The sequence below is a fragment of the Cricetulus griseus genome, assembly GCF_003668045.3.
Source record: "Cricetulus griseus strain 17A/GY chromosome 1 unlocalized genomic scaffold, alternate assembly CriGri-PICRH-1.0 chr1_0, whole genome shotgun sequence".
In the NCBI taxonomy this organism is placed as follows: Eukaryota; Metazoa; Chordata; class Mammalia; order Rodentia; family Cricetidae; genus Cricetulus; species Cricetulus griseus.
Window position 1 is genome coordinate 249,663,529 of NW_023276806.1, and position 18,547 is coordinate 249,682,075.

General features: G+C 43.0%; 1 protein-coding gene across 1 annotated transcript in view; it reads right to left on the minus strand.

The window, feature by feature from the left end:
- Positions 1-18,547, minus strand: part of Kat2b (lysine acetyltransferase 2B) — a 101,998-nt gene that overhangs the window by 50,168 nt on the left and 33,283 nt on the right. The window contains exons 2-3 of the mRNA XM_027394578.2: positions 17,725-17,851; positions 4,800-4,945 (exon numbers count right to left, since the gene is read on the minus strand). Coding sequence (XP_027250379.1) covers positions 4,800-4,945; positions 17,725-17,851 — 273 coding nt within the window. The remainder of the gene's footprint in view (positions 1-4,799; positions 4,946-17,724; positions 17,852-18,547) is intronic.

Consider the following 18,547-nt stretch of genomic DNA (forward strand, 5'->3'; position numbering starts at 1 on the left):
CCCACATCACATCTATTCCTTTCCTTCCAGTTCCCACCTCACATGTACCTAACCATTAAGCAAAGTCACCAACTATATAGTCTCATAAGAACTAACCTTTAAGTGAAACACATAAACTTCAAGAAACCACAAACTTGCCTTCATGCCTCCAAACAGAGCTAGACACCTTTCAATTCTGAGCAGCCTGGATTATTCTGCACTTATCCCCACACTCTACCCTCCATTTCCCCTTCATTTTTGCTTGCTAGGGACCCAGAGGCCTGTTTAGACTCATTGAGGCCACCAGAGGTAGATGAAGCTCTCAGTCTTGGCCACTATAAAAGTCAGGATCCGCTCTGCATAAATTAGGTTAGAGACAACTGTTCTTTGAAGGAGCTGTGCAGCCCATGTTTCTAGTACACATGGGCTGCACAGGGGCTTGGAGGGAGCTTTCTCTACTTCTGTCTTTTTCCATTTCTTCTTCATCTGTAGGTGTCAGGTGCATGTGCTCAGTGTCCACAAACCAAATACACTAATTTTAATTCTTGTCCAAGGATCAAAAGCCTCCAAAGAGCAAACAGACAGAGAAGGGACAGAGCCATTTACCAGAACTAAGGTAAAGATGAATTCAACGCCAAGAACTCTGGAGAAATCTACACTCAGCTGTGAACAACTGCCCCTTCTTCCCCCGCACCCCCCACCTGATGCTTATGTTTAAATCTATTTGAAACACTTTTTCTCTGGCTGAATGTGGTGACTTACACCTATAATCCCAGTGTGTGGAAGGTTGAGACCAGAGGACTGCCATGAATTCAAGGTCAAACACAGCTATAGAATAAAGCCACATCTCAAAGAAATAAAGTTTCTTTAAACTATTTATATATATATTTGTGTGCATGCATGTATGTGAATGACGCATGAATCACAGTGTGTATGTGGAAGTCAGAGGACAACTTGAGTCAATTCTGGCCTTCTACACTATGACTCCTGGGACTTGAACACAAATCACCGTGCTTGGATGAAAGCACCTTTGCTCACTGAGTCATCTTGCCAGCCCTTTTTCTCAATAAACTCCAACTCTGAAAAAGACAAGACACTGAAATTCTTCCTAACTGAAATCGTCTATAGCGTCCTTCATCTGTAGGCCATGTATCTATTTACCCTTTCCTTCTTTTCTCCACTTCTGCCTTTCCAGGAGAAGTGAAAGAGAGCAACTATTCTCTGTATTAACAAAACTGACAAATCCAAGAGATTGAACTTCTCCATCTGTTGGCATCGAGCTGGTGTTCTCAGTACCTACAACCAAATATACTACTTTTAATTCCTGTTCTAGAATCGAAAGCCTCCAAAGAGCAAACACAGTAAAGGGACAGAAAAGGAGTATGTCACCCTCTCAGGGTCCCATGTAAGTTTTGAGTGTGAACCACTTACTGATCCTTTCAATGTTTTGTGTCCAACTTCACAAAAATTAATTGTAATAAAAGTAACCATTGCATGTGTTCCCCATGATAAAGATTAATCCTGAGTCAGTTGGGATGGCCCTGCCTGGCATCCCAGCACCTCTGAGGACTAAAAGGGTTAGGTCATCCTCACCTACATAATTAGTTTGAAGTTACAAGAGACTCCATCTTAAAACAAAACTACAGTAATCATGGATTTTACAAACAAGCAATTTCAGAGTTAAATAGTTTTTTTTCTCAGTTGGCCACTTGGGAGCTTGAGCCACTGGAATATTCAGTTTTGAGATGAACTGGGAGACAATGAAATATGAAGTGATGGAGCTGAAAACTGGGCATAATGGCTCATGCTACCAACCCAGTATTCAGGAAGACTGCTACATTTCAAAGCTAGCCCATGACTCCTACTGAGTTCCAGGCTAGCCACAGTTACATAGAAAGATGTTGTTTCAAACAACAGCAAAAAGATCAGCCTGGACTACATAGAAAGACCTAATCAAAAGAAAAGAAAGGAAAAGAAAAAAAGAAGAAAAAGGAGTTGTTGGAAGAGAAGAGAGTGCAGTGGCTATCTTGGATTCTGATTTTAGAAGCAAGTACTGTTGTTGGATGAAGCAGAGGTGGGGGGAGCAAAGATCACAGTGCAATGCTTGCTGGCTTGCTATACTGGCTGCAAGCCACATAGCCTACAGGATGGAAAGCCTACCAGCTCCTTCATTGGCAGGGCAGGAAAAGCTGCCGAGGCACTTGCTCCAAGACAAATAGCAGCTGCAGCTATGAAGACCTTGTTCTCCCTCAACTAAGATCTTTCTCCAAAGCAGAAACAACTTGAATCTGCCAGGGTGCAATCAGATGACTCAAGCAAGTTGTCACCTGAGGGGCCCAACCTGATGACATAGTGTGATTCAATCCCCCACCCACCCCACCCCATCCAGAATATCCCAGAGCACCCTAAAGCTTTAAAAAAAAATGGATTTTCCTTCTCCCTCTGTCTTTTATTTACCCGCAACCCTCAGCTAATACAATAAAAGAGGAAGAAAGGAGGGAGGGAGAGAGGGAGGCAGGGAGGCAGGGAGGGAAGGAGGAAGGGAGGGAGGGAGAAAGGAAGGAAGGAAGGAAGGAAGGAAGGAAGGAAGGAAGGAAGGAAGGAAGGAAGGAAGGAAGGACCACAGAGCAAATGTTTAGAAGACAAGAACTACAAGAATCCTGTAGAGACTCCACTGAGATTCCCAGCAGCCACACAAAGAGGGAATTCCATGGTTAACTCAGCTCACTGTGTCACCCAAAACAAGCAAATGCTGGAACACAGCTCAATAGAGCACTTGTCTGATACATACAAGGCCCTGGTTTCAATCCCCAGTACCGCAACGAATAAAAACTAAAATTAAAAATAAAAGTAAGTTAAGCACAGTTGGTCTTATTAAAAGAAGAAAGTTTTGTGGTATGTGACTTGCACCCATGTGGTACACATACATGAAAGCAAAACACTCACACACATAAATAAAGAGCACTATAGAGAAAGAGGGTAACAAGAGAGGAGAGGTTAGTTTGTTTCATAAAAATCTATGTAAATAACTATGCATGGGGGTGACTGAGGCAGAAGACCATGAGTTCACAATCAGACTGGAAATCAGTGAGAGAAAGTATTTCAAAACTAACCTAAAAAAAAAAAGTGAAAGCCGGGCATTGGTGGCGCATGCCTTTAATCCCAGCACTCAGGAGGCAGAGACAGGCAGATCTCTGTGAGTTCAAGGCCAGCCTGGTCTCCAGAGCGAGTGCCAGGATAGGCTCCAAAGCTACACAGAGAAACCCTGTCTCAAAAAACCAAAAAAAAAAAAAAAAAAAAAAAAAAAAAAAGTGAATCCTGAAAGAAAAAAAGAAAATACAGACATTGGCACATTTCCTGGCCACAGCTTCTGTTTTGATACATTTCCTAACAATTTTACAAGGGTTGCACAATACAATGTCATCTGCAAAGAACTCAAAGACAGGTGGTTCGTTTCTTTGTGTGTCTCTTTATAAGATGCTGGGTACTGAACCCAAATGCTCTCAACCACAGAGCCATCTCTCCAGCCCAAGTGCTCTTGTTTTAATTGTTCTTCTGCCACCTCCTTTAGGAATCTGGTTTTGGCAAATTGTCCCATCAGCACCTGTGAACAGCTGTGTGATGGGAGGAAAGGCACAAAAAGCAGCAGCTCCAGGGAGTAGCAGCAATAATCAGTGACAGTCAAAGACATCCCCAGAAGCAACAGAAGGTCAGCTGGCTTCCTTCTATTGACACCTCCATCCAGGCTCTACCTAGAAGGCCACTGCTGTGCCGGTACACCACAACCTCTCCAGTGTACAACTCTCTGCCTGGAAAGCTTTCTGAGCAGGAATTGGCTCTTTTCCCTTCACAGGCTTTAATAGTGTGAAAACATTATCAATTGTACACTGGCCATCTCCTTGACTGACATAACCCCATAACAGAAGAACTCTGTCTCATTACAGTTCTGTCCCTCAAGATACCCCAATGCCATCTACAGTTCAGACAGTGATAAACACTTATTTGGTGGATGTTAAGAAATCTATAAACATAGGTGACCGAGATGTTAAATTTTGCACACATATGTGAAGGCGTTCACAAAGCTCATATTAGACACTCCTGAAAAAGCAAAGCCTCGGGAGCAAACCTGAGTGTCTTCCACCCACAAACTGCACATGGGACTGGGTTCGTCTGAACTTTTGCTTTGGAAATGTAAAAGCCTCACCGCACACTGGGCACAGTGGCCTATAACTGAAATGCCAGCGCCTAGATTCTAGGTCGTAGAAGTTAGAGGCAAGAAGTTCAGGCGTTTAAAGCAAGCCTCACCTAAATAGGGAGTTTGAGGCAAACATGGAATATATAAGACAATGTTTCAAAAAACAGTGAGAGCTGGAAAGATGGGCCAGTGGGTAAGAGCAGCTGCTGTTCTTCTAGAGAAGTTGAGTTCATTTTCTAACATCTATCTCGGATAATTCACAACTGCCTGTAACTCCAGCTCCAAGGGGTCCAACAGCCTCTCTGGCCTTTGCAGGTACCACATTCATGTGCCCATATCCCTATACACACACACACACATATGCACATAATTAAAAATAAAATAAACCTTTAAAACATTAAGGGGACAGAAAGATGGTTCAGCAGGGAAAGGTGCTTGCTACCAAAGCTGACAACCTGAGTTAATCCCTGTGGCCCCAATGGGGAAAAAGAGAAAAATTACTCACACAAGCTGTTCTCTGATCTCCACATGTGAGCCATGACATGTGTGAGTACAGGTTCATACATGCACACATACAAATAAGTAATTAAATGTAGTAAAAATAAATAAATGTTAAAAATCTCACCTTGAATAGGTAGAAATAAACTTGTTTGGTATCTGCATCTTCTTCTTTGTGGACGCAGGTAAAGAGGTACTCCACATCCAGCACAATTCCCAGGAGTCTGTTCATTTCCTCCTCTGACACATTCTCCAAGTGGGAAACATGAGCAGCTTAAGGTGAGACCAAGGAAGAGGTGTAAGACTCAAGAGACAGTCACAAACATTATCCACAGTAAAATAGAAGGTTATCACCTAGCATGCTGGCACTTGCCTATAATCCCAACACTTGGCAGGCTGAGATAGGTGGAACACAAATTCCAGGCAAGCATGAACTACAGAGCAAGATCCCAATAAAAAATGCATAAAACAGTGGAGCCGTCAAGATGGCTCAGCAGGTGAACCAGCTTGCCACACAAGCCTGATGATCCAAGTTCAGTCACCAGAACCCACACTGGAAGGAAACAGTTGTCCTCTGACCACCTCACATGTACCATGTTATGTTCACACCTACACACACACACACACACACAGACACACACACACAAAATAATAAGTAGTCAATCATGGTGGCTTTCAGTGAGCTAGCTCAGTGGATAAAGGTATTTACTGCCAAGACTGACAGCCTCAATTCAATCTTATCTCACACAGTAGGAGAGAACCAACTCCAAAGAGTTGTCCTCTGTCTCCATAAACACACTGTGGCACACCCATGTATATACATGTACACACAATAAAAAAATTTCAGAGGACAAAGCAATCCTTGTAATGTGCTTACCTGGATAAATCTAGTGGACACATCTGAATTCACAAGCATCAATACTGAATCTTTGCATTATCAAATTGAAAAGGAACTGATTAGCTGGGCATGGTGGAGGACATTTGTTATCCCAACACCCAGGAGACTAAGGCAGGAGAACTAAGAGTTTAGGAAGAGCCTGGATTACAGAACAATACTCAGAGGTCCTGGGTTAAGACAAAGTATAGTGATACTTATGTATGAAAATGCCATAATGAATCCCATCACTCATATGCTAAGATAAACTTAATTACTAAAAGGTCACTGATGGGGAATGTTCTGTGTATGTTTATCTTATTGATTGTTAAATAAAATACTGTTTGGCCAATGAGACAGCAAGTTAGACAGGACTAGGAATCAAAGAGGATTCTGGGAAATGTAGTAGAGAAGTGGTGATCCAGGCAAGAAGTGACATAGCAAGGAGACTCATATTTAAGCGAAGGAGAAACAGGAAGGGTCCCTTTTCCCCTTGCTCCTCCAGCAGCACGATGTGATCCACCAGCAAGGAGGGACGCCAATAAGGCCTCCAATAAGATAAGTCTTATAAAATATATAGATTTATGATAATTAAGACTGAGCTAACAGGTGAGGAATCCTAGTCATTGGCCAAGCAGCTTTGAACCTAATACAAGTTTCTGTGTATTCATTTGGGCCTAACTCGGGCGGGCGGCTGGCATAAAGCGACATGTGGCAGTGGGGCTCGGCGGCTTTTGGCGAAAAGATTATCGTAACCAGTCACCATACTGACAGATGTCAGGTAAGGTACTAGAGATTTGCATGATGAAATTTACTGATTTTTATCTTGGGTATTTTGGGGGGAGAGGGGCTTGTTTTTGTTTTGTTTAAGACAGAGTCTTAAACATATCCCTGAGTAGCCCGGGAATTTACTATGTAGACCATGCTGGCCCTAAACTCAGAGAAATTTGCCTACCTCTGCTTCCATCTTTGTGCGCGCGCATCTTTGTGTGTGTGTGTGTGTGTGTGTGTGTGTGTGTGTGTGTGTGGTGTGTGTGTTTGTGTGTGTGTGTGTGTGTGTGTAAGAGAGAGGGGGGAAGGGAGAGGGAAAGGGAGAAGGAGAGAGGTAGAGAGAGAAAGAGAGATACACCCAAATGTGGCAATGAGAACATTTAAAACCTACTCTCTTGGCAGTTTTCAAGCACATAAGACATAAAAAAACCATCTTTTTTCTTTCTTGCTTGCTTTTTTGTTTGTTTGTTTGTTTGCTTGTTTCAAGACAGGGATCCTCTGCACAGGCCTGGCTGTCCTGGAACTCACTCAAGATCCTCCTGCCTCTTCCTCCCAAGTGCTACCACCGCTCAGCTACTTTTTCTTTGAAAAAATTACTTATTTATTCTCTTGTATGTATGTTTGCCTGCATGTATACATGTGTACCATATGCCTGTCTGTTACACAAGGAGTCCAGAAGAGAGGGTCAGACACCCTGACACTAGCATTAACATTTATGAGCTGAAAATTGGACCTTGGGTCCTCTACTAGAGCAGAAAGTATTCTTAACAATGTCCCCAGCCCCAGAAACCATGTCTTAAAAAACATGTGTTGTGATATATATTATTTAGGATTTCTTAAAGCTTGCCTGAGGATTCAGAAGGCAAAGCCAGCCACAAGCCACAGAAACTAGGCACACACCTTTAATCACAGGACTGGGCATTAAGAGGTAGGCGTATCTCTGTTAGTTCAAGGCCACACTAAGCTACACAAAACTGACCCAGTCCTAAAGAGAAACTGCCCACACAAAAATGATCTCAACACTTGGGATCACACATTTTTAATCCCAGGACTCATGAGAGGTATTTCAGTCAGGAACAGGGTCTCAGAGCTGGCATTCATTCTCCAGCTACACTAAAGATAGGAAGGCATAGAGTCTCAGGATTCTTCAGCCATGTTGAAGAGAGCATAGAAGTCTGGAATGACATTCTGAGGTTTAGTGGAGCCAGGATCGCTCTTCAGCCTGAGGTAAAGGTAAGAGCTAGCAGCCAGCTGCTTTGCTTTTCTGATCATCAGCTTGAAGCTGGAACCCCAATATCAATCTGTGGGTCTCTTGTTTATCGTGCTACAAGCATGCCTTCTTAGGACTGGTATGGTTTCATGCAGCACTTGCCTAGAATTCTTGAGGCCCTGAATTCAAGCCTCAAAAACAAAAGCAGTTAGAAGAGAGAGAGAGAGAGAGAGAGAGAGAGAGAGAGAGAGAGAGAGAGAGAGAGAGAGAGGGAGGGAGGGAGGGAGGGAGGGAGGGAGGAAGGAAGGAAGGAAGGAAGGAAGGAAGGAAGGAAGGAAACCTAAGAATGACTGCCTACATCAAACATCTTCTTTAGAAACGATTAAGGGGACTGAAGAGATGGCTCAGCAGTTAAAAGCACTTGCTGCTCTTCCAGGATCCAAGTTCAATTACTAGCACTCACTGGAAGGTTTGAAATCATCTGTTAACTCTAGTTCCAGAGGATCCAATGCCTTCTTCTGGCCTCCACAAGCACCAGGCACACATGTGGTGCACAGACATATAGGAAGGCAAAACATCCATAGACATAAAATAAAAATAAATCTTAAAAAGTTTATTTTAAGACTAAGGGTTTCTTTTAGTAATGAGTGGGTCTTTTCTGCCTTAAATTAGATGTGCTGGCATGAGTGGGGGATGACTGAGTGCATGGAATCCAGAGATAAGCTCAGCATGTCCAGTTCTAGCAAACAGCCCCAAAGAGGGAGAACTGTGGGTTAAATGTGAAATCTCCACACCACCCCATTGGTGGATTTGAACATTTGTAAACCAAAACAAACCCTTAGCTGCTTTGAAAGATGTTAGAGAGCAGCTGTGTCTGTTTGAGGCCCCTGAACCTGCAGACACCAGTCCTGTCCCACTACAGAATCCCCCAGAGAGACCTGGAGGCAGACCCAGCCATCCCAGTCTTGCACCACCACACACAGAAGAGGAAAGAGAACCGACCTGTACCCACTGAAAGAAGCAATGAGAAGACAATAGTATAAGAACACATTCAACAACAGAAAGACTAATACTGATACCACCAGAGTCCAGGGATTCTACACCAACAAAACCTGAACATCCCAATGCAGATGAAGCAGAAGAGAACAACCTTAAAAACAACTTTATGAAGATGATAGAGACTCTCAAAGAGGAAATGAGAAAAATCCCTTAAAGAAATGAAAGAAAAACAAAAAACTGGAAGAAATGGAGGAAAAGACTAATCAAAAATGCAAGATAACAAAAAAATCCCTTAAAGAAAGCAAGGAAAGCCAAGAAAAAAACAAGCAAACAGATGAAGGAAACAATTCAAACAGTCCAAGACCTGAAAACTGACATAGAGACAATAAACACAAAATGAGGTCATGCTGGATAAATGATCAGGAACTACAGATACAAGCATAACCAACAGAATACAAGAGATGGAAGAAAGAGTTTCAGGTGCTGAAGATACACTAGGAGAAATAGATTCATCGACCAAAGAAAATTTAACTCCAACAAATCCCTAACACAAAATATCCAGAAAATATGGGACACCGTGAAAAGACCAAACCTAAGAATAATAGGTATAGAAGAAGGCGAAGAAACCCAACTCAAGGGTGCAGAAAACATATTCAACAAAATCATAGCTGGGGAACCAGCATAAGACCAAATCAGGGCCCCTGAGCTTGGGTGACAGGAGGCCTGGGCAGTCTATGGGGCTTCTTGCTGTGGAACCAGTATTTATTCCGAGTGCAGAAATGCACTTTGGGAGCCCATTACACCATGGAGGGATACTCTCTCAGCCTAAACACACAGGGGAGGGTCTATGCCCTGCTCCAAATGCTGTGAGAGATTTTGGTGATTCTCCCCATGGAAGGCCTCACTCTCCCTGGAGAGTGGGATGGGAAGTGGGGCATGGGAGGATGGCAGGGAGAGGGAACTGGGATTGATATGTAAAATAAGATTGTTTCTAATCTAAATTTTGAAAAGTTAAAAAAAAATAATGATTTCAGAGCAACAAGACAGTAATTCAGACAAGTGATCTCAGGGTCTTGAGGGATTCAGCTGTTTGAGTAAGGCCATGATTAGACTACCTGGAAACATAGAGGGCAGTCTGGAATGTAAGGAAACACAGTGCCTCTGGAAGGTGACAAAGAATGACTGAATTGGTCCAGGTTGATGGGGAGGAAGGCAAGGACAGAGACAGGCCTGCTGTCATTTCAGAGTGACATGCCACACTTTTCTTAAAGTCCAATTTGCCATGATGGTGGTACCCTTATTTTGGGGGGATAAGGAGGCTGGGGGTTCCAATAGACCAACATTTGAAGAAGCTAGCTGTGATGAGAATTTGGTAAGAGCAAAGGCTGAGAGGCACACACCTACAAAACTCAAGGCTGAGGCAGGAGAATGAAGAGCTTGAGGCCAGCCTGAGTAGCCAAAACTAAAAATGATAAAATGTATTATTTCTTATTTTAGCCATTCTGACAGGCGTGAGGTGGTATCTCAGAGTTGTTTTGAGTTGCATTTCTCTGATGGCCAATGATTTTGAAAACTTTCTTAAGTGTCTTTCAGCCATTTCAGATTCCTCTGTTGAGAATTCCCTATTTAGTTCTGCACCCCACTTTTTAATTTCATTGTTTGGTGTTTTGGTGGCTAGCTTCTTGCTGGAGAGGATGTGGAGAAAAAGGAACACTCCTCCATTGCTGGTGGGAGTGTGAACTTGTAAGACCACTCTGGAAATAAGTATGGCAGTTGCTCAGAAAAAGGGAATCAGTCTACCTCAAGATCCAGCCATTCCTCTCTTGGGTATATACCCAAATAGGGCATGTACATACAACAAGGACATATGTTCAACCATGTTCATAGCAGCATTGTTTGTAATAGCCAGAACCTGGAAGCAACCTAGATGCCCCTCAACTGAAGAATGGATTGAGAAAATGTGGTACATCTATACAATGGAGTACTACTCAGCAGAAAAAAGCAATGGAATCTTGAAATTCACAGGCAAATGGATGGAACTAGAGGAAACCATCCTGAGTGAGGTAACCCAGTCACAAAAAGACAAACATGGTATGTACTCACTGATATATGAATTTTAGACATAGAGCAAAGGATTACCAGTCTATAATGCTCTTCACCAAAGAAACTAGGAAACATGAAGGACTCTAAGGGATAAATGGTCCCCAGGAATGGAAGTGGCATGAACTCTGGAACTAATTGGGGGCATAGGGGGGGGAGCTGCTACAATAAGAGCAAGAGAAGAGGAGAAGAGGAGAGGAAATGGAGGGGCAGAAACATTGAGTTGGAGGAAGAATAGAGGAAAGAGAGCAGGATGAGAGATACCATATCAGAGGGAGCCACTATAGGTCTGAGATGAGATCTGGAACCAGGGAGATCTCCAGAGACTACAAGGATGACACGATCTGACAATCCAGGCAATGATGGAGAGGATAACCTAAAAGCCCTTCCCCTAAAATGAGATTGATGACTTCTCTTTATGCCATCCTAGAGCCCTCACCCAGTGGCTGAAGGAAGCAGAGACAGACATCCACAGATATACACTGAGCTGAAATCGGGAATTTAGTTGAAGAGAGGGAGGAATGAAGAACGAAGGGGTCTGTACCAGGTTGGAGAAACCCACAGGAACAGTTGACCTGAACAAGGGAGAGCACATCGACCCCAGATGCTGTCAGGGAGGCCAGTACAAGACTGATCCAGACCCCTGAACATGGATGTCAATAAGGAGGCCTCTGCACTCCAGGGAGCCTCTGGTGGTGGATTAGTATTTTTCCCTGGTGCAAGAAGGGACTTTGAGAGCCCATCCCACGTGAAGGGTTACACTCTGGCCCTGGACACATGGGGAAGGGCCCAGGACCAGCACAGGAAGATTTGGTGGACTTTGCAGAGCCCCCATTGAGGGCCCTACCCTGCCTGGGGAGTGGTGGGTGGATGGGGTGGGGGGTAGGCTGGGGGTGGGGAGGGTTGGGGGTGAGGGGAGGGAGAGGGAAAAGGGACTTGAAATAAGCTTGTTCCCTAACTAGAACTAATAAAATAACAAAAAAAATGTATTATTTCTGCAATTAACTGACATAAAAATTTTTAGCCTAGTTATCCCTTAAAGGCTTCCAACTGGCCGGGCGTTGGTGGCGCACGCCTTTAATTCAGCACTCGGGATGCAGAGATCCACCTGGTCAGCCTCCAAAGCCACAGAGAAACTGTCTCGAAAAACCAAAAAAAAAAAAAAAAAAAAAGGCAAAAAAAGGCTTCCAACTGACCTCAAGGAAGAGCCTCCTCAGAAAAAAATGACAAATCATCTCTTCACACGAAGTCCAATACTGAGCATACTATCAAAAGTGATAGCCACATATACTATCACTGTAATGATATATATCATTACATATACTGTAGCCAAGTATAAATGACATTTTCAAAATGTACTTATGTATTTTTTAAATTTTATTATGTTATTTTTTGAGACAGCTAGCCCTCTCTCTTGTCTTCTTACTCTTTCTCTCTATCTATCATCTATCTATCTCTTTTTAAAACATTATTGAGCATAGAGAAAATACAAATTGTAATGAATAAAAAAATTATTGAATTTGATACTATCAGTGAAGGAATAAACCCAGTTACAAATATATTCTGAACTGCAAGCAAACGTCAGCCCTTAATCCCAGTCCAGAACAACGACAGAATGTATTTATAATTATACACAGGGAAGCATCCAGCAGACCTTTAAGAATACCTTTATTTTTTAGCATCATTAGGCTTGAGAGAATAAGAATTCCCTGGCAGAAAACAGAACAAGCCATTGGTGGTGGCACACACCTTTAATCCCAGCCATCACTTCGGAGGCAGAGGCAGGTGAATCATTGTGAGTTCAAGGCCAGCCTGGTCTACAGAGCAAGTTCCAGGACAGCCAGGGCTGGGGAGGGGAGGGGAGGGGAGGGGAGGGAATGGGAAGTGAGGAGAGGAGAGGAGGGGAGAGGAGTAAAAGGCATAGGGTGTGGGCCCTCTGACCCCGAGCCCCTACAAAGTGCATGCTTACTGGATTCAGTTCCAGTACAACTGAAGGCAGGAAAACTAGAAGTTCAAAGCCAATCAGGGTTACATGAGACCCGACCTCAAACAAACAAAACAAGACTCATGATGTTTTATTTTACAAAAGTAAAAGGTGCTCCCACTTAGTGTCTATCATTTCAATAGTAAGAGCTGAAGCAAGAGATCATGACTACAAAACAAGACTCAGAAGCTACGTCTACTTTCCTTAGAAAGCACACAGATAAAAAGATGAACATGAAACACAATAACAAAGAATTTTCACTTGCACTGAAAATGTCAATCCAAACTGGTGACACTGGTGGTTGAAAAACAAGTAAAAGCAATTGTGGTGGCACATGTATGTAATCTTAGAACTAGGTGGGTGGAAGCCTCAGAATTCCTGGGAATCCCAGGTCAGCCAGAGACCCTGGCTCAAAAAGCAAGCAAGGTAGTTCTGGGTTGGTGGCACACATCTGCTATCCCGTTACTCTGGAGGCAGAATCAGGTAGAGTTCTGTAAATTTGAAGCCAGTCTGGTTTACATACAAAGTTCTGGGCCAGGTGGGAATACATAGTGTGACTGTGTCTCCAAAAAACAAAGTAGACAATGATGTCCCTGAGGAAGAACACTAATGTTGATCTCTGATCTTTACATCCATGTACACACACACACACACACACACACACACACACACACACACACACACACACACACACACATACACACACACACACACACACTTCCTCACAAAACTAAAAACTGCAAAACTGCAGCTGGAGAGATGACTCAGCAGTTAAAATCATGTGCTGCTCTCCCAGAGAATGCTGGTTCAGTTCCTAGGACCCCCATGGCAGCTCACAACTGACAGGACCTCTAGTTCCAGGAGATTCAATGTCCTTTTCTGGCTTCCAGGGGTACCATGCACATACATACATGCAGGCAAAACACTCATGCACATAAAATTAAAATAAATTTATTAAAAAAAAAAAACTGATAGCTCATCACTAGTGAAGTCTAATCCTTAGCAAATGACAGTTTTCAGAACAATAAACTCCAAAACAACAGAAATTCCAGCTGTACGAGGTCACTTGGTGTATTTCTTGCTTTCTGGTCTTTAAAACAGGTTTCTGTATAAATGTACAGCCTCCAATGATGAACGTTTTGTTTTGTCAAGACAGATTCTCATGATAGCCTGGAACTCACTATGTAGACCAGGCTGGTCTCAAACAAAGATCTACTTGCCTCTGCCTGTATTACTGCTGGGATCATGGGATCAAGGTGAGCTTGAGCATGCAAGCACACAAACACATACGCACACAGGCACACACCACCTTTCTTCCTTTTAAAGGCAAACATTCAGCCTTTTTTCCAGGCTGTACCCAGAGCTCTCTGTACCCAGAGCTCACTGTTTCAGTGAGGCTGGCTGGCTGGCCAGTGAGCTTCTGAGGTCTCCTATGTCAGTCTACTGATAATGGGGTTACAGGCACAGATGGGCATACCCAGCTTTTAAGTGGGACCTGCAGGTTTGAACTCGGGTCCTGTTGCTTTCTTGGCAAAAGTACTTATCCACTGAGCCATCTCAAACCCCAGGATGCTTATTTCCTAACTCTCAATTAAATATTCTTCTTATCTGGACATATTATCCTATGTCCAAGGATGCAGAAGAGTCCCCATAGTGACAGTCCATAGATGCCTGGGATGACAGCAATATAAGCCAAAACCCTGGGGTCAAAAGAACATGTATGGGAGAGGGAAATTTTACACAAGGCCTCCTCAACAGAGGCAATAAGCTAGCATGTTTTTCCTGCAGTTCAAGAGTATCATGAACTGACTCTATGCATTGTTGTCTTTAGCCAGTCAGAAGTGGTCACATGAAAACAGAAGATAGCTCACCAGGTACTTAAGCATTCCAGATTACATGGTTCCAGCAGAGTTCCCTAGTTCACAACTTTATTAGCAACAATACACCACATGCTGATGTATTTCCATGGTGAGACAGGATATGAGACCCTATCTCAATAGATAGATAGATAGATAGATAGATAGATAGATAGATATAGATAGATGGGTGGGGAAGTAGCTCAGTGGCATAATGCTTGTCTAGCTTACAAATGTTAATGATCACTATGTATGTGATGTGTAGTAGTTTGCTAAACTAGTTTCTATGATTGCATTTTTTTAAGCATGGGGAGGATGGTGTGCTCTCACAAACCAGTCTTCTAGACCTTGGCAATGAATAAGCTAGCATTCCAGCAAAAATCCCAAGAGTTCTTGGAAACGTACAGATATTTCCTTTAAGAAAGCTGTCTAGGAACAGGGAGTGATGATGGATTCCCAGGGCAATGGCATTTGGAAAGCTAAGGGGGAGGCTCACATGAAGGTACCCTATCTCTGACAAAAAGGAATAAATCAGAAAGTTTATTCTTTCCTTTACAACAGATGTTCTCAACCTCTGGGTCATGACCTTCCCACAGGGGTCCCATATCAGATATCCTAAATAGCAGATATTTGCATTACTACTTCATAATAGTAGCAAAATTACAGCTATCAAGTAGCATGAAAATAATTTTATGGTTGGGGTCACCACAACGTGAGTCATTATTAAAGGGTTGCAGCATCAGGAAGATTAAGAACTTGTTTACAGTGTTCTATCTTCTAAACTAATTAAATGGGGATGTACTCAGGAAGGCCATGGTGTTCTAGATATCTGCCCCTGCCTTGGGAAGGACTGCTTTCCATGAGATTGTCTGAAATTGGAACTCAGGTTGGGCTAAGACAGGCAGGGTTCCACACAAGCAACAAATTGTTGCACTTTTCTTCATGATACTTTTTTCTAACTACTGGGGGGGGGGGGCTGTACATGTGTGCCACGAAGCAACATATATATGGAGGTCAGAGAACAAATTCTAGAAAGGTGATTCTCTCCCTCCATCATATGGGATCCAAGAACTGAACTCAGATCATCAGGGTTGTACAAAATGCTTTAACCACCAAGTCATCTTGTCCAGTTCTTTAAATACAAATAATGCTATAAAACCAGAACTTTTTCCACATTCCAACAGGCAGCACTAACTGAACTCAGTAGATTACAAAGAAAGAGAGGACATGGGCCAGGCGTTGGTGGCGCACACCTTTAATCCCAGCACTCGGGAGGCAGAGGCAGGCGGATCTCTGTAAGTTCGAGGCCAGCCTGGTCTCCAGCGCAAGTGCCAGGATAGGCTCCAAAACAACACAGAGAAACCCTGTCTCGGAAAAAAAAAGAAAAAAGAAAGAGAGGACATGGAAGTAGAAGGGGGGTGTATTTGAGAAGTTGGGGGGAGTCGGAAGGAGAGCTGAGACTGAATATAACCAAGATGTGCACACAGGTATGAAATTGTCAGAGTAGATAAGATATACTTAAATAAGTAAGTATTTTACAAAATCCTTTTTAACTTAATTTCAAGGTACATCTTAATTTATGCATAGGTTAATTTCAGGTGTTAATTTGCAAGTATAGAGGACATGGAACTATCCAGATACATATGCATAAATGCAGGCACACATGTAGACACTCTGCTGGAGAACAGCTCAGTGACATAGTACTTACCTAATTGATAGAATGTCCTCAGCTAGCACTGAGGACCAAAAATTTATTAAATTAAATAACTGCATACTTATTTTTCCATTCTTCACTATGTGTTAAGAAGGGCATCTGCTGCCAAAGTTTGTTCAGAAACATCAAAAGAAACAAAGTCAGCTGGTTTTTGTACTCGCACTAATTCTGGCATGTATGTGTGCTTACATGTACAAAACCAGACAATTCTCAGTTAGGGAAGAAAAAAAAATTTTTTTGAGTGGTAATTGATTTGGGATAACAGGATTTCCCACTCAATATGGGCACAGTTCAGCCCAAGCATGATTTCTTCAACTCCACTATTAAGTGCATTACATTTCTCTGGTTATTTAATTCAAAGGGCATCCAGTCTATTAACCCACAGATGGGTTATAAGATTAGCATATTGTAAGTTAAGACATCTCTGGAACTTTTGGAATCTTTCCTTTGCACTGCTGAAAAATAATAGAAAGCCTACAGCCTCAAACAAGATGTTTTTGTAATGAAAGTACTTTGCTTTTAATCACAGCTTAGATTATTTTTGACACCACGGTGCACTTAGTGGTGTGTTGATTTCTTCTGTGAGATCTAGGCTCTGCTTCCTTTTGAGGAGTGTTTCAGTGCAAGTGTTCCAGGAAAGGTCACAGCATTGTCTATTCTTTTGCTTTGCAAGTATTGAAACACCAATATTGAAATATCCTCTAGCAGAGAACAAAACAAAACATCGGACTCAGCTTAACAGAGCTGGCCTCAGAGGTGGGGTCACACCATTTTAACCAACAGCAAACTCTGAAAGACAATGCCAAAAATGCCATCCTTTTACAGAGGGTGGGCAGAAGGAATAAGAGATGGTTTGATGATCCCTTTTGCCCAATGCTTGGTGTCCTTGCCATACTAGACAATAAACCAGATTTCTTTGGCATGTGCAGACAAGTGTAATATGGGAGCCTTTCCAGCTGAAATGTTACTATCTAAGAACAACCAGTTCCCCACTGAACTTGATCACAAACAGAATGTGTACACACCTGTGATCCTGGCGCTTGAGAAGTAAACCACAACATCATGAGGTTTGGACAAGGCTGGCTATTCAGTGAGACCTGAAAGGCAAGCTAGGGTGTGGGTGTGTGTGTGTGTTTGTGTGTGTGTCTTAGATGAAGACAAATTCATCTAAGGCTGAGGTCGTATTTCAGTGTCAAAGCATGTGCTTTACATGTGAAAACCCTGGTTTCACCCTCAGCACTAAGAAGAGGTGGAAGAAATTTATCCTAGAACTCATATTAGGAGACTGGAGTGAGGCTCAGCTGATTAAGAGCACTGGCTCTCTCCAAGAGGACCAGGGTTGGAGTCCCAACACCCACATGGCAGCTTACAACCTTCTGTACTTCCAGTCCCAAAGGATCTGATACCCTCTTCTGAACTCCACAAGCTCCTGCACAAACATGGTACATACACACACACAAAAATAAATAAATACATGTTACTGGGTACGGTAGAGCAAGCATGCCTTCAGTCCAAGAACTTCGGAGGCTGATCTGGGGACTTACCAAGGGCATGGCTACAGCTCCGGCATGATTCAGTTAGACTGACAATTATTTGCTGAAGGTCTGCTCTTGGTGGAGTGGGAGAGGGGTTGGGGTTTTTCCAGCCATTGCATTTACAGGACTCCTCTGCCTAGAAAAGGGAATAAAGAGAGAAACAAGAGTTCTGTAATGGGCAGCCATAGACAGTTTTACAAGACAGCCATGCACACCAGTTATCTGACAGGGACTCATACCTACACTATGTAAATTTCTATATATGTAAGAGAAACAAAACCAGGGGAAAGCAAAGGGGGTGCTTCTCTGGGCACGGGGGCTGTGGGGTGGGGGGTAATTTTTGCTTCTGCTGGTGGTATCTGCAGCTCATTTTGCAATAGCCTTCCCCAGGGGGATTATTCAGGGAACAAGCAGTTCCAACACAGTCCAAAGCACTAGCTTCATAAAACAAGCCACACTCCCACAAGAAAGAGCTTGCAATACTTGATATGAATTTCATGTTCCCCAGAAGACTCATGCTTCCTTAGCTCTGCTGGGAAGATGAAGCTGACTTACCTAGCCTCTGTGCAGTGACCTAGGCTATGAAAGAGAGAATAAACATGAAGGATGCATGATTTACGCTACCAGGCTTGCCATACTGCATGGCTGGGAGGCGTTCAGCTAAGTGTCCTTACACTGAATGACCCTATTCCTCCTGGACACCCCCGTTCCTTCTCTAATATCATTTACTAGTAGTCCTGGCTAGTTTCAAGTGTCAGCCTGACACAAGCTAGAGTCATCACAGAGAAAAAGAACCTAAATTGGAAGAAATGCCTCCAAAAGATCCAGCTAT